Raw genomic sequence first — 25,358 nt, 5'->3', positions numbered from 1 at the left:
TGAATAGAAAAATCAAATCCTACAAGAAATTAGGTAGAAGTTGAAAAATAATGGGCTGTGAGGTTCAGTAGACCAAAAATAATTTGTAGGCTGAAATGACAGGTTTTCAAAGAAAATCTAGGGATTTTGGATTTGGTTGCAAGTGGAAAGTGGGGATTTAAGTCACTTTTCATTAATCTACGAGAGAAGACGAAGGTCAAGGGGAGCATGTCACCAATTTGAAAACACATAGTGTATCTCAAACATTCACAACATAGACTATGTCTGATATACACCAATCAATGGAAAGAAAGGCATTAACAAGAAGAAATTAGGAGTGATGGTCTTAAATTTGTGAGCAAGGTTCTAGACAAGGATAAACTCTTAGAACAGTTGGATCAAGATTTGAGAACAAGAGTAACACCCCTAATGAAAGGTTCTGAAGTTTACTAAGATGGTGACCTAAAGTGAAACAAGGAAAGATGGTGTAGAGCTCACACAAATTAGTCTAAATTTTCCAAACTACTCCAGAAGGTTCAAAATGAAATTCAGTTCCCCTTGGGCCTTGGTTTAAAATATCAGTTAATGAAAAAACTGAAATAGTATTGGCCAATACATTCAATACAAACTGATACATTCCAATGCATACCTGACACATTCCCGAAACATTCAATGTTTCATATAGATCATGGTCGATACCGATACATTCCGCTATTTTAAACCAGCTGAGGACCATCTTCGAGCTGCTCCAAACATTGGTCTTTCTCATGAAAAGACCAGGACTGGTCAGAATTTAGAACAATACCTTGAGGTGCATGGTTTCAGCCAATATGTGAATAAAGCCGATGAACTATGACAGCTCCATTACCAACAAGTACACACCATTTGTCTAACATCAGTCTAATAAGTCTTAATCCTTTAAAGCCTTAAACCTCCCTCACACCACATACAAAGGGAGGAAAATTCCATAGAAATTCAATCAAACACAAAAGTTTTTTCAATGGATTGTATAAAATGTTCAATTCACCAGTGGTCTTTTTTACTACCCACAAAGTAGTAGAAGAATGCAATGGTAATAATACCAACCTGATCTCCATAGTTCTGCAGCCACCTTCAATGTTTCTGCTTCCGAATCAGTCCCTATGATTGGGGTACAAACCTCCAATTGACTGACATCAAATTTTATCAACACCTTACTCTTTATTTCCAGAATCATCTAACATTCGTACCTGAAATAAGAAATCTATACTAAATATAGACTATCCATGGGAAGACTAGCAAGTTTGTTTCGCAAAGTATATATAGAAAATAATACTCAAAGCAATACTTATATACGAACCTCCCTCCTAGTTCTTACTTCCTGCGCTTAACTCTCCATTGCCTAAGTATAAATGCGACACCCTCCTTCAAGGTAGCTTTCCTATCTTCCTTGAAATTCCAAAGTTCCGGTATTACGTATCTCCCACTGGGATTGTACTCATTCATCTCAAGCAAGGCAGTTGACACTGCCTTGTATACCACATCCCCCAACTCTTCCTTTAAACCTTTCAATTTTTCATCCTCGTCATCGATTATTTCCTGCATTAGCAATACCATTCCATATAGAATATAACCTGGTGAATGGAAAAATGATTCAAAAAAAGATTCTATAGGTAAACGTACAGGTCCCAAGGAAGACAAAAGATATTTTTAAAAAAAAAATGAATTTAGATGAGAAACAAAATAAAATATAAGACCAAATTTGGTCCACAACAAGAATTTGAAGGGGAAAAACATTATAAAGGACACGATTATACATTGCGATTATCACATGCATTGGTACAAAAGCATGTAGAGGAGATTATTCCCTCCCCACCTTTCCCCTTCACATGTATGAGTTCAATGCATGTAAAAGAGATTACTCCCCTTATCCACAGAAGAAAAAAAAAAAAAAAGCAACAATGCACACATGCATGTATCCAGACACGCATAGAAGATCATTTATAATGGACTTAGAGGCACATCACCCTCAAAAAACCCTAATCACAATGTTGTACGTATAGGCCAAACTCATTGGTTCAGATGGTTCTAAAATACGAACAATCCATTGATGTTAACCTTTATGGTATAGAGTTAATCCATTTTTTATAAGGAAGTTCATTTAATCACCAAAGGTAAGAGCTAAAAGTTGGCGAGATGATCACTTTAAATATGCATGTTTATGTTTAACCATACATAGAGGGTTAGGAAATAAAAATGTTTTTAACAAGGATCCGAGGACAAAGGATGGTAGATTAGGGCTTCTGGTGTTCGATTGCATGTGTGGAGCATAACTGTTATTTTGGGCAGTTGGACATCAATTAGGGAACACAGATAGGCTAGGCTGTTATTTAAAACTAAAGGAGTGGCCCTTTGATATGTAGAAGTCCATTCCAACTCTTGTGTTTAGAGTACAAATCTGGTTGGAAGATAGAACCATCACCGCAGCGGCACTGGAAGACACCATGACCAAGACTGATGAGATGGAGGGAGCAGCAAAGCTAGGAAATAATACCAGTTTTTGGTATTCCATCCGCTGGAGGAAGGTCAACTTCCAGGCTTCAGGAGGGAAAAAAAGAAAGCAGGTATGTCTGCTTATGGGAATTGTGTCTGGTGACGTCTCAGTATCTTTCAATCTGGACCTCAGATGGAGGAGCCCACATGATAATGGAATCCATTATGCGTGCAACCACGTGGCGAACTCCCAAGCAAGAATCGGGAGGGCTCACAACACTGAGTTCTAAGATCTAATTTGGGGTTACTCCACACAATAGAAAAGAAAAGGGCAGAAAGTCAATCATGGGTTGTGACATGGAAAGAGGTTTCTTCGGCAGGTAGCAGGCAATAAAATCGAAACTAGAGGGATAGTTACCAAGAAGAAGATATTGACCTTGGACCACAAGTCCACAATGAGAAGGGAAAATTGGTCAATGTATCGCCTAAGCTCTTTTGCAAGTCAGATGACAGACTGAAGACAATTAAAGAACCCATTCTCCTGTTCTCACGCTCAGCACCTAACTTCAGTTTCTCAAGCAACAACCTTTTCGGTTTTTTTCAATCAAGATCAACTCTCCACACACACCTTCACCAACTTGGCTAAGTTGGCAGCTTCAACGACCTTGAAACTCCCTTCTAAACAGAAGGATGAGTGGGTTAGGAAGTTTCCTCTCTACCCGTTGTTCAGATACCACAACATCTAGATTCAACAGTAGAGAAGGAGAATAGCAACACTAACCATATAGATAGTAGGGGCTCAAAATCAGTGTTCTATAAGCATAAAGGATAAAATGAGATGACTAATAATCTGCCTGGTGACCATGTTAATCGCCCATTCCATTGGATCTTAAAATATAATGACAAGCTGCGACTGAAAATATTGTGCTGGCCAACATTATTTTATCATGGTAGGGACAGCAATGCCAAATCTCTATTTTAAACCTATTAGAAAAGAAATGCATCAGGAGCTTGGGTAGGATTGTTAGGGAATGGAAGCTCCAGAGTAGGCACTGATTTTTCAGTAATCTAGGTCATCAAGGATCGAAAATATATGTTGTTTTTTTACAAGAATAATGATTTTCTGACACCCTCTGACATACACTCTCCTATGCCCTCACAGAATCGTACATCATTTGCCTCGGGATACGCAGAACCACAAATCTTTTTCTTGTGTATCCCGAGACAAATGATCTACAGCTCTGTGACGGGGGCGTATGTCAGAGGGGGGCGTCATATTATCACAACTCTTTTGAGAATGGTCCTTAGGTGGGAATCTTTTGTTAGAAATTCCTCTTAATTTCGTATAATCTTTGATGGGCAGCTACTCCACCTAGTTTGTACACTAGGTGTGGTTTTCCCTTCATATATATAATATATGGGTCGCGTTCGGGAGACATCTACAAGTGACAACTATTTTTACATCTCTTGGATGCCATCCATTTTACAAGATCCAACAACATTTGGCGGTGTTGTAAAAAACATTGAAAAAATGGACAGCATCCGAGTGGTTGTGTAAAAATAGTTGTCAATTTTAGATGTCCCTTGAACACATCCCAATACATATGGGTCATATTCAGCAGCCAACAGTGGGAGCAAAAAATGTGTCCTATATAGGTTAAAAGTTTCGGATTGGGCTTATTTCTTAGGAGGATGATCTCTATGGTGGGGAGATCATCCTCACAAAAAATCAGCCCAATCTGAAACTTCTAACATCACCAAATGTGATTTTACAAATTAACAGTAAAAATCGACGGTCCACAACTCTTCAACTTGTAAACTACTTTTGATAGGGTTAGAAGTTTCAAATTGGGCTGATTACTTGTGAGGATGATCTCCTCACCAAAGAGATCATCCTCACAATGCTTTGTTTCTTTTCTTTGTTTTGGGTTGGTCTCCTCGACCCCCCTAGTTGGTTTTTTTAATAAATCTATCTTCATTGATCAGAAAAAAGAAAAGATCATCCTTGCAAGAAATCAGCCCAATACGAAACTTGTAACCCATATATGACAAATTTTAGCTCCCTAAGGTTGACTTCCGAATGGGGCCCTATATCTACATATGTACTTTTGAGGGCGTAAGAAGTTTCAAAATGGGCTGATTTTTTGTGAGTACGATTTCCTCACCATTGAGAGAGGAGATCATCCTCATAGAAAATCAGCCCATTCCAAAATTTCTAACCCATATAGGTCAAAGGATAGTTAACTGGATTGTCACCTGATCCCAACCCACATACATATAGGACCACAATCGAGGGACAAATATTTTGCCGTGTTTTGAAAATATTGATTAGAAGTTTTAGAATGGGATGATTTTTTGTGAGAATGATCTCTATGGTGAGGAGATTGTCCTCACAAAAAATCAGCTCATTCCGAAACTTCTAACCCCAGTTTTACAAGTTTAAGAATCGTGGACCGTAAATTATTTGTAAACCACTTTTGATGGGGTTAGAAGTTTCAGACTGGGCTGATTTTTTGTGAGGAAGATCTCCTCACCATAGAAATCATCCTCACAAAAAATTAGCCCATTCTGAAATTCCTAACCCATATTTCCTAAACACCTCAAAAATTTTGTCCCTTGAACAATCTTCATACATATATACTAGAGTTCACCTGTGCCTACGGCACGGGCATCCTCTCTCAGGTTAAGGGGGTAAGAAAAAAATAAAATTGGAAGGGTATTATTATATATATAAAAAAAAAATTAAGATTAAAGGGATAAAACATAAAGAACAATAAAGTGGATTGAAGGGGTAAAAGAGGAAATATAGTAAAATTAGGGGAGGTGAAGAATAAATGAAATAAAGAGGGTCCCACGAAACTATAGCTTGATGGAAGAGGTATTATTAAAAAAAAAAATTAATTAAAGGGGTAAGAGATGAAAAGCAATAAAGTGGATTAAAGAGGCAAAAGAGAAAATATAGTACAGTTAAAATTGTATTATTAAAAAAAATTGAGATTAAAGAGGTAAAAGATGAAAAATAATATAAAGTGGATTAAAGGGGTAAAAGAGAAACTATAGTGAAATTAGAGGAGGTGAAGAATAAAGGAAATAAAGTGGGTCCCATTGCACTATAGCTTGATGGGAGGTTTAACCCACAAAATTGCAGATGATGGGAGGTTTGTCCTAGTTGAATTTGTCTCCCACAACACTAGTTGATTGGATGTTTATGTCACACACAACTTTTCCAACTCAGTTGTGTTTTATTATATAGATATCCATTCTCATGCATATCAGTGATAAAGAAAATGTAAAAGTACAACATTTAAGATCGCCCATACACATGATGGATAGGCAGTGGAAGAAGAGTGAGAAGAGAATACCTGATGCTTATCCCCAACTTCAATGATTTTGAAAGGATGCCAGTCGGGGTCTCTAAGGTAATCCTCCCATAACGAGCACAGCTTTAACGATTTCATCTGTGCTTCTTCATCAGAATATTTTCGCTTGCTTGCAATGAGGAAAGCTTTAGAGTCAAGTTCACCCATTCTCTTGACTCCGACGATAGCAATACGACTGGTTTCTCTTTCTTTCAGAGCCTACAAACCGAAGGGAGATAGTCTTTAAACCAGTAAGATTGAGATTACTGTCATGGGATGTTAGATAAAGTACAGAGTAGTAAAAATACCATATTACTCGTAGACAACTTAACGGAAAAAATGCTTTTTTTTTGTTGAGTGTAAAAAATTTATTAGAGAAAAGAAATACAAAGATAGGCGGCTAAGATAGTTCCCAAACAGCAAAATAAAAGAAAGAAGAGAAATACAAAAAAAAAAAAACAAGAACAACAAAACTAACAAACTGCTATTAAAACTAAGAGAAACACTTTCCTTACTAACTTACTAAGATTTCAAATCTTATTGAGGGTCATTGAGTTCAAATGGATTACCAAATTGGCAATTCAACACCACAGCCCTCTAGACTTCGTTGAAAAAATCAGATTAAAAAAACAACAAAAAATCAAAAAAATTAAGTTGTTTTGGGCATGATCCAAGGTTCTGAAAATGGAAGGCTACTGAACTCCCACCAAACTCCCAAATTTAAAATTAAAATTCAAGGGGGAAAAATAAATCTTTGTTAGAATTTTTTCTTTCAAAGTTCTTAAAATTTTTCCCTCTGCATCCTTGTGGCGTCAGATCATGTTTTTGGATGCCACAAGATGAGCTCAATAACCCATATTAAGATTTGAAATCTTACTAAGTTAGTAAGTCTAGACTTACTCTAAGATTAATATTAATATTAAAGTAGAGTATATTTTTTTTCTCCAAGCATGATAAAATGCTATTAAGTGGGTGCAGTCCCAAAGAAAAAGAAAAACTTACATTAATCAATTCTTTCCGAGCTTCTTGCAGTTCATCGTTGCTTTTACGCTCCTTTACAACAAGAGCTTGGTTCAACGCTTCCATATCTTCGAGTTCACCTTCCTTCTCTTTAAGGTTTGATAACATCTCTTCCACCTTCTTCTTGATTTCTACATCCTCGTCACCTCCCATATGTTTCATAACATTCAAATTTCCTTTGAGCCGTTCAATTTCCAACTCCAACGCTTGTTTTGCGTCCAATTGCTTCTCTAACTGAATGATTCTTTTGTGAAGATCTTCTTTTTCCCTCTGAAATCAATAATAACCCAATTATAAACTGCGTGAATTCTGAAAATGGTACAGTAATATTAATTTATTTATAACTTTTCATACATTAGAAACTTTTTCAAGTGCAAGAAAGCTTACCTTCTGATCTTCAGCCAGCCTCAATACATTTTCATCAGCTTTCTTTTGCTCCAAAGTTGCCATTTGAAGTGAATTGTTTTTCATGGCATTCTGAAAGGAAAACAAAAAAGAAATAAAACAAACAAAAAACAACTACAATGTCGCCAAGCATCTTTTATGACTAATTTTGAATTTCCATCAAGCGGCCATCATAAAATGCTACATCTATTGCTTAGTCCACATTATCACTTTGTGTGTAACAATTACAGAAAAAGATATACACGCCAATGTCGCCAAGCATCTTTTATGACTAATTTTGTTGTCTGCAGCCTTGTAGCATCAGATCATGTTTTTAGATGCCACAAATTGATGTGGGCAAAAACCTTTCTTACTTAGTAAGGAAAATGTTTTTCTTTCTTCACAAACCACGGGAGAGGAAATCATCTTTCATAAAGATTAAATTACCTATAATATCCTGAGTTCTTTAATCAAATATACCCTTTATCCTCTCCATGTCTTCCGTATTTGATTAAAAGAATTAAGGGTATTATAGGTACTTAATCATTTACAATAATGTGGGTCCCACTTCAAGATTTGTTGAGTAACAAACTTGATAAGTAGGGAAGTTTTTGTAAATAAATTCTAAAAGATCATTTATGCGAGTTGACTCTGAATTGAAAAATCACATGGTCCCATCAAATATTGGGCCCCAATATCCCTATCTGTGCATCATGGTGGATGAATTCATTATGTAGCCATCCCATTTTTTCACTCGCTCAATTTCTCAACGTGTCAACCTAGTTGTTGTGGATTCCTGATGATGAGTAAAACCATTGGAGAACCCAAGAGCTTGCATAAGGATTTTTCAATTATTTTCCCAAATCCCATCTAATTCATTTCTCAAATTCTGAGATTCTTTTTTTTAACTTCCAAATTTCCAACTTCCCCTCCAAATTTCCTCCTAGACTCTAAGTGCCCTCTTCGATGCCTTTTAGACATTTCGACAACTTAGAAATCACACTCGCTTAGGTGCACATCCAACAAAACCTTGGAACTTGACAAAATACTTTTAGAAATCACACTATGCTAGGAAAACACACTTTGGGACATAGAAATAATAAGTATGGGATCAAACAAAGCCTTTCGTGAAAAATTGCAAATATTGACAAAATTACGAAAATGCCCTTGACACCAAAACGCCCTTAGAGACTCGTTATGTGTAACAAAATGTCTTCGAATGCCTAAAATGACAATTCGACACAAATTAACCACTCTGCAACATTTCATTGAACTTCCTAAAAATTATCAAAAATTCCCCTCATGGAGCCTTCACCCGAAAAAACCACAGATAACATGAAACTGAAGAATTCTTCTTGAAAATCCGATTCCAAAACACCTTGAAACCTTAAAATTCAATAAATAACGAAATAGGTAAGAAATTAAAAATTAACCTAAATTTAAAATCTGAAGTACTAAAAGAAACTTTAAACCAATGATAGATTTTTAAAGGAATAAAATAATTTAATAAAAAAAATCACAAATCAAAATAATGTCACATAAAGAAAATGAAATAAGATGAAACAAAAAAAAGTAATAAGAATTAGAGGGTTCTCTTGGCCGAATCTAGCTATGTTGGGGGAGCCACAAACAATTTAAAAATCTTTTAAATAAGAATCAAAACTTAACAAATCTCAAACCTATATAAAATTGGGAATTCCCTTTACACGTACAGCACATTAGTCCCACAAACATAAAAAAATTTAAAATCCATCTTGGCTAGAAACATTTCGCTTAACATAACCCAACCCACTGGACTCTATCCAAAAGAATGTTAAATTACCAATTTAAGAGACATTAGAAAACTTGAAAATTCTTGGCTGATACATATACATCAGACTCAAGGAATTGTAAAACCATTAAAACACTAGAGTCCTCAAAACAAAACAAAATAAATTGTGAAATTCTACAATGGTGATCGAACCAATGAGGGGGCCATCAGAAACCTTTAGGTTTATCAACATCTAAATCCAACGTTTCTCTTGTATTCGATTCTTCAAAAAAATATTTTTCTAGGATGAACAAACTCCCAAAAACAACAGCATGATGGGAAGAGGGGGGACACAATCACATCTCTCTCTCTCCATAACAGTTTCTCTCTCAAAGATTGTCATTGTGGTTACTATCAAAGGAGAAGTTCTTCCTAGTCGTTGTCCATTCTAGGAATTTTGATCTTGAGGAATTAAGTTATTGGGTTTTCCATACATTCCTGAAGGAACCACAATAGCAGGGTTGCCTAGGAATTTGCAAACGTTCATTTAAGAGAACGTCAGTTTAGAGACCATTGGCAAGGCACTTCAAGGTAAGTTCAAAATGAGGCGTTCAAGTTTCCAATGATACAAGCTCAATATTTGTTGCATGTGTTGAACTCAATTCATACTAAGTGACTCATCATGATTAAATTTGGGCTTAGCATTGACTTGACTCGATCTGCATTAAGTACTAAATTGACTTGTTCTGACTCAAGTTGGATTCGGCTCAAATCATAACAGTTGATGCTTTATTGTTGCTAGTCCGAACTAACCTCTTAGTGACTTGAAGTCACTTTGACTTGGCGGATTTTGCCTAAGGTGAGACTTCTCATATATTAAGTCAAGGCACTTTCACAGATCTTATATTCACCTATGACATATCTGTGGCCCACTTTGTTTTGTTTTGTTTTGTTTTGTTTTGTTTTGTTTTTCTTGTATATATGTGCAGACAAATATGTTTGGTGCAGCCTTGGTACGGGAGATTGATCGTTAAAAATCAGGTTGCTAGCAATTTCTACTGACATCAGGGTTTCACAAAGGATCCCTAGTTGTAGTGGTATTAAAGGTTTGATTGGATCCAACCCATTTGGTCCGCATAAAAGATGATAATGTAACCATCGCCCATAGTCTAGTCTCTTTTTTTCCAAGTAGGTAGACCTTAGGAGAGCAAAAGGATCGTTGTCAAGACCAACTTTTGAGTTGAGCGGAACTGGTTCTTAACACCTTCCGGATTCTGTAACCTGACCCCTTGCCCAGCATTCTCTATTGCAGACCAACCCGAGTCCATATTCGGTGTCAACATTTGGTTCCTAGACCTAGAACTAGGTGGCGATTCCAAAAACCGAACCCGCACATGGGTCGAGGTTCTTTCACATTCTATCTCTCAATTCTGATGCAGGTGATCCTTGTCCCAACATTATAAAGTGCACACATGTTACAACACAAGCAATTCTTAATCAATAACAGGAGTACAAATATCAGTCTTTTTCAGAATTATGTGGCAAAAAGAGGCTGAAATATTACAAATGGGTCGGGACAACTGTTAGATATAGAGAGATTTACCGGGCAGACCTATCTGTTGCAATTTTATTACAAAAATTCCCTTGCTTTTTCAAGTTTGTTATTGAACAAACCTTTCATTGGCAATCCAACACCACAGCCTTTTAGATTTCATGAAAAAACTAACAAAAACTCTATTTTGAGCTTGATCCATGGTGTTGAAAATGGTTGGCAACTAAGCTCCCAAATTTAAAATTAAAGTTCAACAGTCAAAACTAACTGTTTTTTAAAGAAAAAAGAAATCAAAGTTCTTAGAATTTTGTTCTCTACAACCTTGTAGCATCAGATCCTGTTTTTAGATGCCACAAATTGATGTTGTCAAAAAACTTTCCTTACTTAGTAAGGAAAGTGTTTTTCTTTCTTAACTAACCATGGAGTGGAACCCGCACCTTTTATAAAGATTAAATACCTATAATACCCTGAGTTCTTTAATCAAGTAAGCATTATATCCTCTCCATGTCTTCTATATTTGAATAAAAGAACCAAGGGTATTATAGGTTATATTTTACAATGATGTGGGTCCCACTTCAAGATTTGTTGAGTAACAAACTTGGTAAGTAGGGAAGTTTTTGTAATATAAATGCAACACATAGGTAAATCCCTCTTAGATATAATTACCTTGAGCCTACCTACCCCAGTTCATCCAAAATTTGGCTGAAAGGCTCTAACCATTTTAATTTTTTGCATAATTAGTAGTATGATGTCACATTCAATAATAGAAGATGAGGCTTTGGACAGAATTGAATAGAGGAATAGGATTAGTTTAGCCAACTTCAAATCATTGAGATAAGGCTTCAATGAACATTTAGTAGTATGATGACAAGTATGCACACTATCACATTGAAGAAGGACTGGGTTTGCCCTCGCATACCTGTGTACCCAACACCCCACACATATTACACAAAGGTTACAGGATCCATAAGTTCCTATTTTACAGTACTGGAACAAGTGTTCCCTGAAGTGAAAAAGACATATCCAGCTTCCTATCGTGTATACCCATTCATTTTATAAGAAACTAGAAGGTCACATGTGCAAACACACATGTAATAAAAGGGTTTATTTGTAATTTAAAATATTGATTAAAAGATTTTGATTACATAGTAAAAATGATACTTCTGTAATTTTGAAAACTAAGCAACGTTATTATACGGTGTAGATTGAAAAAATTTTGGTCTTTTACCAAAATGACCCTGATTATATAAAATTCAAATGCAAAAGTGAAGCCATTCAAATTTTGGTGTCCAACCACCTCTACTCCATCTTCTCTCATTATAACAGCAAAGATATGAGAAAGAGAGAGAGAGAGATTACAATTAAATACTATGGGAAGTTAACATCATCAGCACTATATGCATTAATTTTGGTTCAGATCCGGGTCCTATCAATTTTGGGTCCAAGAATCAAGCAGGTGTTCCTTGAACTGGGAAAAATGGACCGTGTCGTATTAGGTAGTAATGAGGGTTCTCCTAGCTAATCCAGGCCAAAATTGACATTACAGCATGTACCTTTTCTTTCTCATCAATGAGTTTCCTTCTCTCACTTTCATTTTGAGCCTCACGCTCCTCCAATTCTTTGCTCCGCGTCTCAAGCTCTTTCCTCTGAGATTCCAACTCTGACTTAAGCTTCTCATGGTCATGAAAAATCCTTTTAAAATGATCTCTTGCACTCAGTTGCATCTTTCTTATCTCTGATGAATGCAAAAAAAGCATAAAATAAAGACGTAGCCATGAATACATTGTACCAAAATGAAAAAGTATCTTACATGCTCACTTTGCTCATGACTGTCCATGTGAGGGTGTTTTATAATTTTTCACAGGGAAAATGAGGATCCTATATATTACCAAAATGCCCTAACATGTTCGTGTGTCACAAAAGAGTGTGAGTAGGATGCTTTTTTCTTACATGCACAAGTACCAAAAAATCCTCAAACGTACAAATTCAAATTTGAGAAATCTAAGATACTCGCGATTGACCAACAAGCAATCAAACAACAACAAATGTGATCAACCCAACAAGTATCCTAGATATCCTCAATTTGGTCCAATAAAAGTAGATACCTTCATTATAAGATTGATGTAGCTTATCATTCTGATCCATCAAGTTTTTAAGAGATAAATTGCTCTTATTGACTTTGCACTCCATTTCTTTCAAGTGCTTATTCTTCACCTCGATCATATTTGCTAGATTTGTCACCAGTTTGCTCGTTTTCCGTTCTTCTTCAGCTACAATATCAGCAATTGTTTTCAAATCTCCAGTTTTTCGGAGATGTTCCCCTATAATACTTCCAGAATTATAGTCATCATCACGTGCGACCCATCCATAAATATTGGACCCAACGTGCTTCTTCGCATGCCAATCTCTTTTACCATGATTATCCGCTTCAAAAGCTTTCTCGAATGACATTGCATTATTGAATCCAGGCCAGTCTTTATTGAACTCCACTATTGCATTTCCTGAGTGACCCTTGTAATTCCATAAAGGAAGGACCCTCAAAGGATTAAACCCTTTCTTAGCCAACTGGTCTTTTAGCCTAGAACCACTTTCCCCCACAAATTTTCCACCTTTCCATTCAGTTGGAAGGTTAACAACGATACCAGTCCAAGGAAAAACAAATAGCTCATCATGGTCACGCTCAGTAGGAGGTTGACTATCAACCTTAGGTAGCAACGAAACCCCAACAGGGCTTAGGTCTTTTTCCAAATACTTGGCCAATGCAAAGTGGTTCGCCTTGTGTTTTATGCCTCTACTCTGCGAGCCTTTAGCCACTCCAGAAGCATGTTGGAGGAGATCCTTGTAGATGTAATCTCGTTTCTTCCTCCCTTGGCAGAATGGGCATCTAAAAATCTCATCTGTGATTTTCACTTTGAATTTTCCTTTCTTAATTTCTTCATAAGATTTAACACGATAATCTTCTATCTCAGACTCGCTTATATCTGAATCTTCTTCTGAACTGTGATCCATTAAAATTTCAAACACACCTACAAATTGAAAACAAGTAGATAAGATATCATAAACAAGTAGATAGGATATCATAAACAAGTAGTAAGATAAAAAAGACAACAAATGATTCAAGAAAGATCTTCCACGTAATATGTTGCTCAATAGGATCATTGTAAACATCCAATCTAAAGAACATTTAGTTAAGACAGGTATGATTATTTGATTGGTACAATTATTGGCTAAAATGATCTCCAAGACATGAGTCAAAATTCAGCGGTTAGAGACCAAGAACAACACGGGCAGGAAGGATGGCCTATTATCCCAAAATGTGCTCATGAGAATATATACAACAGGAAAATGAATGCCTAAGAAATCTGCAAAATTGGCGAAACAAGAGAATTCCACAATTTGTTTATAAAGTCGAACTCAACAAGGAAAAAAAACAGTGAGTCCACAATGCTTTTTCTCTTCTTTTAATTGAAGAAGCCTACACTGCTTCAAAATAGTAAATCAACAACAAAGATAATCATTTAACTTGGTTAATCTATAACATGGTAAGTGTCAAACTTTTCAGCTTGAGAAGCTGAAAAGAATATAATAGAGTGATGCCATGGTACCAACTGTACCATGGACCAATTGTTTCCCAAAAATTGATAAACAAAGTTGTTGGAACCTTCTTGCCAAGGTGCCACTTGAGCTCTCTCTCCCACTCCAAAGTCCCACATCCAAAAATTAAATCTGGTTTGTTACAGTCACTTTCCGACTCCTACACCAGTACTTTGTACAACTAAGACATAAACCAATCATAATATACTAGAATTGATGGGGACATCAAAAACATATGAGTTATTTGGTAGGCTTTGTAGCCCATTAATAGGTTGGACAAATTTTAGGGATATAAGAATATTTTTCTTCTTTATTTTAGGTTATTTGTACTACTTGTTTTCAAAGTTTATTATTAGGTTATTTGTTTGATAAATAAAGAAAATTTTATTGCAGACAAAAAGGGGAGGTGAAGATGACCCCAACCTGGATACAGGGAGCACAGAAAGCTACAACTCAGAAATATTACACACCCTATCCACGGACTAGGAAGTCCTCAAAGAAACCACCTTTGAACTCTTAGGTATTTTAAGTTTAGTGGAAGAATTTTGTTGAATTATAAATTTTACTATCATGGAAAGTTACTATTTCGGGAATGATACTATTTCTGTAAAAGTTACATTAGACTACAAGGTGGCGTCAAATTAGAAGTTCTTCAGGTTTTAGCAACTAGTCTCTTCTATTAAAACAATGTAATAGACCATTTTAGAGAGAGTACAAATGAATTAAAAATAAAAAATAAAAAACTGCAGAAGTTACTATTTTCTTGCTTGAATGTTGGTGCATTCAACTTGGTGGTACCATTGAAATAATTGGTATGATTTGAAGGTAAATTTATCATCTTCTTTTTTCTTTTCTTTTTTGTTTTGAGCCCTTCAAGAACCTATCAAGAATCCTCTAATCTCGTCAAGAAACCCAATCCAATCCTCCCAAAACCATAAAACATCTTATACCATTGAACTCTTCTCCAAATCTATTTTATACCCTATATCCTAATCTTATTTCATACCCCTAATTTAATTACACCACCCTATTGCTAAATTTTACTTTTACCCTTTACCAATTAAAACTTTAGACCTAAATCTTTCACCTTCTACCCCTTCAATCTTCTTTTTCATCTAATAGCCCTTCCCCCACTCTTCCTAAAGTAGAATAGACTTAGAATTGATAAAATCTTGGTTGCCCTACATTAAAAAAAAAAAAGGGTCTAAAAATGGACTCTAGAACTAACAATTTCACAAGAATAGAGTCATTTCCTTCATGTGTGGAGAGGTATTCTGAAGGGTGTCGAGAAGTTTGAGAGGGAGATAAGATTCAAAATTGGGATGGGGGACAAGGTGAGGTTTTGGGAGGATATTTGGTGTGGAACTTCTTCTCTATCTACCCAATTTCCATCCTTGTACGCTTGCTCTTTGAAAAAAAAATAACTCAGTAAGACAGTGTTTGATTCGGGATGGGACTACGGATTCTTGGAATCTGGGTTTTAGAAGAAATTTCAATGATTGGGAATTGACGGAGGTTACATCTCTCCTACATCTTCTTAACTCGACTCAAATCAGAGAGACCGAGCATGACAAATGGGAATGGTTCAAGGCGAAGGATAAGAAGTTTTCTGTTAAGTCTTTCTATTGTTGTTTACAGCCATTAGGTGATGTATCTTTCTCGCCTTCTGTCCTTTGGTCTGTTCTTGTTCCTTCTAAGGTATCCTTCTTTCTTTGGCTTGCCTCTTTGGGAAGAATTCTCACCATGGATAACTTGATAAATAGGGGGTGGGTCACTCCGAATTTTTGCTTTCTTTGTTGTAGGGATGGGGAGTCTGTCAACCACATTCTTATTCATTGTCCTTTCTCCCGATATATCTGGATGTTCTTTTTATCTCGCTTCAAGGTAAATTGGGTTCTTCCCTTATCTTTTTTTGCGCTTCTAGAGAGTTGGAGTTACAATATATTCTTTTCTAGAAAGAAGATTCTCTGGGCTATCCTTCCATTCGCCATTGCTTGGGGTCTTTGGAGAGAGCGTAACAACAGGGTTTTCCTCAGCAAGGAGAGCACATCGCATACTGTAATCTTGGAGATTTTGGGTTTCTTGTTCCTTTGGTCCAACTTGAGGAAAGACTTTGAAGGAGTGGGCTTCCAAGATTTTGTTTTCAACTGGGATACTATTTGTGACTCTTAGTTCACCGTCGACATTGTTTTTTGGTTACTGTTCTTCTTTGTTGTTGTTGTTGTTGTTGTTGTTTGGGGGCTATCTCAGCCTCCTTCTCTTTTCTTCATTAATATAAATTTATTCTTATCAAAAAAAAAATTCACTGGATTTAACCAAAATTTGGTAAAACTAAGACAACCAAAGGTGTATGCTTCAAAATGAAGTCGGAGAAATTTGTGTCTGTATGATAAAGACCATCTAATTAGTTATCAAATAAACAAAATGATATTAATAGATTCATTCTGAGTCAAAAAGAAAAAAAATGAACTAAAGTTTTTCACCGTAAAACCATGTGAGGACCCCAAAAAATCTCGTGCCATATACATCTTCAATCTTTTTTCTGGGGGTGGGTAATTATAGTCAAAATTTGATTACAGCTCTAATATTTCACAATTTCTAGCATTCTCATCAATAATTTCGAGGAGCTTTCTAGGAAAAATAAGGATAATAGGCCATTGACACCATATTCATCCAAGAGGGCATAAAAACTTAGGCTTCTACCATAGAATACAACCCGATGATTATTGTATAAGGAACAAAATCAGTTCTTCGTCTATAATAGACGTGTTACGTCAAAATGTGCATCACACAAGCCACCCAACCTGAGAGGTCGGGTTAAGTCATTCTCGAGCTAAAATCTAGGGAATCCATGAAATACCGAGTTCAAGTAAGGTTCGCACAATTGCTAACTAGAGAACGACTTCCAACCCAATCTAAGACTTAAAGAGTTGATAAAATATGGAATAAAAATAAAGTCCAACCCAGTGATACTCAAAATCTCTCTAATCTATGAAGATTAACAAAATGAAGTTCATGAATGAAAACTTTCCAGAGATTAATGGAAACATGCCACATACATTTCCACCATGTAGTTTAAATAAGATGCAACGACCAGAGATGAAGAATGGAAAAATAAAGCTAGGAAGACTCGTACTTTGCTTTCTTTTTTACGATTTCTATAGCTTGTACTGACTTGAGAGGGGAGTGTGATAGACAGGCACCCTGCCAAGCTAAGAAGAAATACTAGAGATTTCGAGCTATGATGAAAGTAACACTGTCCCCTCAATAATAATAATAGCAACAACATGGGCCATTTAAACACCTTTGAAATTCCACTTATATAGTGTCCCATTTGCACTACAATGTTGGTCCCAAGCCACGTAGAGGAGCATTGCATCAGGATGGAAACTAGTGTAAAAATCCACTACCCCTATCATGAATCTTATTAGACACTTCATTATATTCATTCTTGGTTGTTCCTCGGAAATGATGCACTTTAGCATAGCCTGGAAGCAGTGGGAAGTAGGCAAAGGTTAGATAGGTGGTGCTGTGTGAACGACTTGCCATACAGTGCCTGGTTGGGCGAGAAGAAGAATCTTACATCAAACAGGACGAATGGAGTACAAAAGTTAGTCCATGAGTGTAAGATTCGTCTTGCTGCCTGGAACTTGAAAATTTTAAGGGAGGGAAAAAGGAAAATGACTGCAGCTTGTTTGCAAGAGAAAAAATTGAGCAAAAGCTAAGAAAATTGATGGATACACATTGGTAAATAAGGAGAAGTTAGAAATAGTAATGGTGTAGCAATATCTTAGATAGAGATCTGAAAAGATAAAGTTGGAGGTATTAGGATAATAGTGATCGATTATTTACTATAAAATTAATAATTAAGAACAAGAGAAGTAATATAATTAGTGCGTTGCATCCCAAGTTGGATTACTAGACAATCAAGAGAATTTTTTGCAAGGCATGGATAAACTCATTCAAATAAAAATAGACTAAGAAGTGATATTTATAGAAGACTTAAATTGCCCTACAGGTAAGGTAAGTGAAGATTGTGAAAGAGTTCATGGAGGACTTGATTTTGGATAAAGAAATGTGATGAGAGCTGCAATACTTGAATTCGCTATATCATAACTACAGCTTTAAATAATTTTAACCCTATTAGATCTAGTTTGCTACAGTCACTTCCCCACTCCTACACCAATCAATTCCCGCAACAACCCCCACTTTGTGCAACAAAGACATAAACAAATCATAACATCCTAGCATATGTACAAATGAACGCTAGAATCAACAAGTTCACCATTATAGATTCGTAACCTTCTGGTACGAATAAATAGAAAACTTGGTAACAGCTCTTAACAGTATCTATAGAATTATCTCATGCCAGATTCACCAGATTTTACCAAAAGTTGGCAAAATTGAGACAAAAAATGGTGTATGCTACAAAATGAAGTCAGAGAACTTTGTTTTTATGATAAAGAGTAAAGACCATGAATTCATTACAAAATAAAGAAAATGATCTGTAATGGATTCATTCCTCAGTCAAAAATAGAAATGGTATAACTATATAGTAGAAAGAGATCTGAAGGATAAAACTGTAGGTGTTAGGATAATAGGTAATCAACTATTATCTATGAATTAGTAATGGATAAATAATTAGTGGGTACATACCCCAAGTTCGATCACGAGAATGTCAAAAAACAATTTTGGGAAGACATGGATGAACTCATCCAAATAAAAATGGTAAGGGAAATGTATTTATAGGAGTTGTAATTGGTCTTATTGGGAAAAATGGAAGTTACATTGGAGCTCATGGAGGACTTGGTTTGGGGAAAATAATGAGATGAGAGCTGCATTAATTCAATTTAGGACAACATCTCCATATTGTTTTTGATAGGCAAACAAACAAACAAAAATATTAACAGCAAACAGGAAAAGCAACCAAGGAGGCCACCAAAGAAACAATAGAACATAATATAGCCAGAAGTTAAACCGACAACAAAAAGAACAACACTCGGGCTAAGCATAAGAGATCCCATCTAAACAAAAAAGAAATCAAAGAAGATTCCACTGAATTCGTTGAATAACTTGCTCCAAAAGAATAAGAGCCCCAAAATCGAGAAAAACATTTCTTGCAAGTAATGCTCCAACCATTCAAAAGTCCTATTATTCCATTCCAACCACACACCCCAACAAATTGCAAACGGAGTTATAGACCAAAGGATTCTATTTTTTTATAGTGAAATTTCTAACAAACCAACTTTTACACAAAGCTAGAGTAGAGAAAGGAAAGCACCAAGGATTTTCAGAAAAGAAAAGAAAATGAGCCCAGATCTCTTTAGCTAAGGAACAATGATTAAGCAGAAGATTAACCAATTCTCCCAATTACAAGGATAAGATAAATTAACCAAAGTGACACTCCTTACCATTAATTGATCCATTGTAGAAAGGACACCGACCAAATAAAGAAGGCAACCTTTTAAAGGAACCTTGGCCCCCCAAACTGCACTGATAGGAAATGGAGAGAATGGAAGAAAAACAATGGATTTGCAAAATGATATGACCGAGAACACTTTATCCTTGCTAACATCCCACTCCCTTTTGTCCTCCGCCATGGGGTCAATTTGGACTCGAGAGATACAATCTAAAAGACTGGTGACCTCTTGGACCTCATATGCATATTTTTTTATTTTTTTATTTTTGATAAGTTTAACAATTTCATTGATTCGAACGAAAGCAAGGTCGGCCGAGGAGACCAACCAAGCAAGATATAGGGGCAAACACACTACTCTCTTGTAATACAACACGCCCCTTCCCAATTAAATACAAAGTCTTCAAACCTCACACCCCTAAGCTCTTTGAAGACTTTAGACCACAAAAACAAGAGACACAATATTGAAAGGATGATATCTTGAGAGGTGGAAGATTTTCCTACAAACGTGTGATTATTACGTTCTAGCCAAAGGCCCCAACAAACAGCAAAGCGTGTTGTACTCCATATGACTCATGTCATCCCGAGAAAGGCGTACCCAATAGCATTCCATGACTCGAACAGTGACCTCAACGATCCAAGCACATAGACCGTCACACCGAACAAACCAAAGAAGTACGACCACGTCTCCATCACCACCTTACAGCGAAGCAAAATGTGATCAGCCGACTCCACATCACTCATGCACAAACTACAAATGTTTGCCCCGCAAAAACCTCTACGCATTAGCAAGTTCATAGTTTGTATTCTTCTCAAGGATGTTATTCAAGTAAAAAAAAATGCCACCTTGGAGGGTACACTAGTCCCCAAATTGCAGCCTCAGGAAAAGGCACTTGACCATCTCTCGCAAGTGAATAGTAGGAAAAATATAACCAATCAATATGCAAGGACTGTAAGACTATCAAAGGAGGGATTCTAATTGTACAACATAAACTAGTGGTTTTAGACTTACATTAAAAGATACAATGGAAGAAAGGCGGTGAAAATAAGGGATGTCAAAAATAAAGTGATGGAATCTAAAAAGAGAAAAGACGTTTTTATAAACAAATTGGTAAACAAATAAATTTAAAATTTTGATGTACAAACCACTGATGGATTAAGAAAGCAGTGAAAGATTTTTTGGGGAATCTATGGGTAAAAGTCACACAAAAAGAAAATTTGGTAGGAGAATGTTGATGCTTAAGATAGCTTTCTAAAACATGGGGAAAAAAATTAGAACTAAAGAGAACTTAGAAAAAGATAAAATCTAAAAAAGCAAGTGGTCAATGAAGCTAAGTATAGGGCATATAATGATTTACATAAAGGTGGATACTAAAGAATGTGAGGAAGATGTCTACAAGTTAATAATGGGAAATAGGGATTGAAAAACTAGATATTTAGATAATATTAGGTGCATTGAAGGAAAATATAAGGTCGGGTTCAACAGCCAAAAACGTAACCAGAGTGTTTTGTCCTATATGGGCTAAAAGATTCGGAACGGGTTGATTTTTAGTAAGGATGATCTCTATGTTGAGGAGATCATCCTCACAAAAAATCAGCTCATTTTGAAACTTCTAACCCCAATTTATAAGTTGAAGAATCATGGACCGTCTATTTTTACCTTTAATTTGTAAACCACTTTTGAAGGGGTTAGAAGTTTCAGAACCAGCTTATTTTTTGTGAGGATGATCTCCTCACCATAGAGATCATTCTCAGGAGAGAGAAAAAATCAGCCCATTCCAAAACATTTAGCCCATATAGGACAAAACTTTGGCTCCCATTTTGGCAACCGAAAGATGTCCATATATATATATCAAGGATTGAAATTCCTTCTATGGGTTAGAAGTTTTGAAATGGGATGATTTTTTTTTGTACGGATGATCTTTATGGTAAGTAGACCATCCTCATAAAAAATCAGCTCATTCTGAAATTCTAACCCTATCAAAAGTTTGATGTGAGACGATGAGAGAAGAAGATAAAAAATCTGGTTTGGGATTGAATTAAGGATTTGGGCTACAATAGGATAAACCCAAATGGATTCGGGTGTTAAGATTTAATTTTGGTGTTATGCAATTATGACCATAATCCCAATGTCATAAAAATACAAAAAATTTACAATTACGATATTTCAACAAGGTAGGGGAAAAGGTTTAAGGTTAAGATGTATAGGGTGAAGATTAGAGGTTGTGGGAAAGGGGTTTCAAGATTCTAGATTCTAGATTTCAAGAAATCAAGAATTTAAATATTTAAAAAAAAAAAAAAAAAACACAAAATTTATGGGTTGGTTTCTTGAAAAGGATTAGAGGTTTCTTGATGGTTTCTTGATCTCTCACAAATAAACAAAAAAAATGTAGAAATGATGGATTGAAGAAGAATATACAAGATTAGAATTGTCAATTTTTATATAATTTTAGAATTAGGGTTCTAGTTTAGCTTACATATATGGCTATTGTAATTGATTTCAGGGAGTTGATGAATGGAATTAAAAAAATATATTTTTTATCGTTTGGATGTTGGTGCATTCAACGTGGTTGATGCCATGTAAAACTAAAAAAATGAAATAGACCCATAATTAAAGCCTAATAATTAAAAATAAAATAAAATCATAAAACTAAAACATTACCCAAATAGGTTAGGTTCATGAACTCTGATGTCCCCATCAAAGTTTTACAAGTTAACGGTAAAAATTGACGGTCAACGATTCTTCAACTTGTAAACTACTTTTGATGGGGTTAGAAGTTTCAAAATAGGCTGATTTTTTATGAGTAGGATAATCTCCTCACCAAAGAAATTATCTTCACAATAAATCAGTTCATTTCAAAACTCCTAACCCTATAAGATACAAAGTTGTCAACTAGATTGTCAAATAAGGATTGTCACCTAATCCCAATCCATATAAATAAGTAGAACCAATTCCAAGTACATGGAGTATAAATTTAGTACTAACACCCAAGAAGAATGTCCAGTAAATACTCAAGTGACCACTTCCAATGTCTCATATCTATTATACATAGGAATGAAAAGGTCAAGGAAGATGTTGCCAATAGAATCAAAGTTAGATGGTTAAAGTGGAGATGCTCTTCTTGAGTGTTGTGCAGCAAACACATGCCAGCCAAATAAAAAAGAAAATTGTATAAGATGACACAAAACCATCATGTTCATAAATTAAACATAGCAAAGAGGAGGTTGTGGTGGTACATTAATGGAAAGACAAAGAAAGATAAAATTATAAATAAGCACATCAAAATGTAAGACAACTCCAATAAATGATAAACTAAGAGAAAGTCAACTAAGATGGTTTGTTCATGTTCAACAAACATTGATTATGTTGTGTAAATGTCTTGTATTCTGTTGGCCATACGCAGAGTTGAGGGTTGCAGGGGGCAGCGCCCCTGCCGGGGTTAGTTTTGAGGGATTTCTACTTTTTGGTAGATATGCACATTTTAGCAACTCCCTGTTTTATAATAGAGATCTCTAGAGCTATAAAACATGAGAGAAAATAGTAATTGTTTTTTATCTCATCCGTCCACTGCCGAACCACAAAAATCCCTGTGTTTGTGCATTTTTTGTTTTCTTTGCTGTTGGCTTTTTTTTCACAGATTACAGCCCAAATTAAAAGAAATATTCAAGTTAAAGGTTCTAAAAGAAGTAGATCCAAAAGAACATGGATGACGATGATAGAACGACCTTGGAACAAGAGATGTACAGAAGATTACAGCCTCAATTTACAAAATCATCAAAATTAACAACTAAGCTACGAGGAATCAAAATAAAATACACAAGCCTTGTACATCAACAGATATTTGATCTAACAACGGTAAAAATAATCAAGAAAAATTAAATAAAACTAAAATTAGCTTTCAAAAATATAAAAAATCGGAGGTTTTATACCTTTAATGAGATTATTTCGGAGAACAAGAGAGCAAGTTAAGCGAAAATGGTAGAAATTAGGATCTCAAAGAGCTTCTGAGAGAAATGTGGAGGAAACTTCGACGAGCTGAGAGAAGAGTAGGGTTTGGTGAGCGATGGATGGGGTTTAGGGCTCACTCTGAGAGAAACAGAAAGCGTTTTGAGGGACGGAGCAACAGAGAGCTACAACTACAAGTGGCGACTGTTTCTTTCTTTCTTTTTTGGAGTGTAGGGGGAAAAACTTTGATGCAGCCAGTAGACTTCAAAAGTTTGGAGAAACCCTATCTCTTACATAACACGTGTTCCTTCTATGTATTGATGAATATTGAGATGTTATCCTCGCCCTTCACTAAACAAAATGTCCTAAAAACCCTTTTTTTTTTATTGATTATGACAACCATACAGAAATACAATGCCCATGATATGGACATTGAGGTTGATTTTAGTAGTTTATGAGAGAAGACCAATGTCAAGGGAGACATGTCATCAATTTGAAAAATATAAGAAGGTACCTCAAATATTCAAGAAAGGCATAGAGGGCTATGTTATCAGTTTGAAACATAATTGATTCATAGGATTAATGTGGGGAGGAAAGGCGTCAATGAATACATGATTAAAAGTAATGTTTTTCAAAGCTCCATCTGTTATTAGTAAAACCCACATGTAATGTGTGAATTATCTTGTTATAATGTAACTTATGTAATATTTGCACAAATAAATATTATTGTAAACATCCTATTTTTGCATTCGCTTGATTAATCAACCCGATGATGACGGTTCTCGATGATGGATGAATATTTTAAAGATTTTTCTTTATTACTAGACATGTTTTCAAAGCTTGAATGAGATATTCAATACTAAAAAATTTTAGAAACTACACTACACTAAAAAATAAAATTTTTTAGAATAAGATATTTTAATAGATGGATGAAATGAAGTTTTACTTCACTTTCTTAGATGGATGAAAATTAAAAATAAAAATAAAAAAAAATTATCATCACCTTTAATCCTTTCATCAAAAGCTCGAAAATAAAAATAAACTTGTAGTAAAGTAGTTGAAAATCACAAAGAAATTTCATTTTTGTATAGGAAGGAAGAAGGAAGAAGGAAGAAAGAAGAAAATTGAAGAAGAAAAAAAAACAACTATAGGATGGAAGAACAAGATGAGGTTAACTCCACAATTTGTCAATTCGAGAATTAAGTTGTGTGTTGGGCCGATTTACAATTGAAAACATGTGAAGACCTCGATAAAGTCGTTCAACCTCAAGCACATCAACAAAATACTCATAATGTGTGTACATAAAACCTAAAAGGTAATGAGACCACCTAGATCATTCCTCAACACCTAAATGATTGTTACGTTGACTTATATTAGTAAATACCTCGACCCAGTTATTCATCGGAGTTTTAAATGGTCATAAAGGGTATTTTGATAATTTGACCACCCTTAGACCATTACCCACTCTTGATGAGTATTTGGGGATTTTATATTGATAAGATCTACTAAATCCCTTAATCGTTTAAACACTTAATTTCCCGAAAGCTCAATTTAACTCGAAATGTCTAAAAGGGTATTTTGATCATTTTACCCACTTAGGCCATGGCCCACCCCTTGTTGAAAGTTTGGAGACCTTCAATTTAATAAGATCTACAAAATACTTAAATGGTTTGTTCATCGGAGCTTCCAGGAGCAAGATATGATCAATTATCCTAAGTGGGCATTTTGATAATTTACCCGACGTTGCTGGGTTGTTCAATTTGTAAGTTTATCTTAAAATAAAATTAAAATAGTTGAGTATAACACAAAACAACTTCTTTTATTTGCAACATGGAAGATCTTGACACAATGGACATTGTGTTCGGAGCCAATAGTCTCTTCCACCT

The 25,358-nt window shown here is 35.5% G+C and overlaps 1 protein-coding gene across 2 annotated transcripts; it reads right to left on the bottom strand.

Moving 5' to 3' along the window:
* Window positions 1-812: 812 nt before the first annotated feature.
* Window positions 813-23,672, bottom strand: LOC147384591 (protein INVOLVED IN DE NOVO 2-like). 2 transcript variants are annotated; one of them, XM_086426823.1, is made up of 8 exons: window positions 23,457-23,670; window positions 12,622-13,542; window positions 12,070-12,251; window positions 7,218-7,307; window positions 6,813-7,100; window positions 5,814-6,029; window positions 1,319-1,557; window positions 813-1,208 (listed from the first exon to the last, which is right to left on the bottom strand). In XM_086426823.1, exons 2-7 carry the CDS (start codon window positions 13,523-13,525, stop codon window positions 1,333-1,335), a joined length of 1,905 nt encoding a protein of 634 aa, XP_086282949.1. In that variant the 5' UTR covers window positions 13,526-13,542; window positions 23,457-23,670; the 3' UTR covers window positions 813-1,208; window positions 1,319-1,332. The 2 variants fall into 2 exon arrangements, with proteins under 2 accessions (XP_086282949.1, XP_086282950.1); XM_086426824.1 differs by lacking the exon at window positions 813-1,208 and having other exon boundaries at window positions 1,455-1,592; window positions 23,457-23,672.
* Window positions 23,673-25,358: the final 1,686 nt, after the last annotated feature.

The sequence above is a fragment of the Akebia trifoliata genome, chromosome 15 (genome assembly GCF_017979445.1).
Source record: "Akebia trifoliata isolate Shusen 1 chromosome 15, ASM1797944v1, whole genome shotgun sequence".
Classification (NCBI taxonomy): Eukaryota; Viridiplantae; Streptophyta; class Magnoliopsida; order Ranunculales; family Lardizabalaceae; genus Akebia; species Akebia trifoliata.
This window is presented reverse-complemented; position numbering and strand designations above follow the sequence as displayed.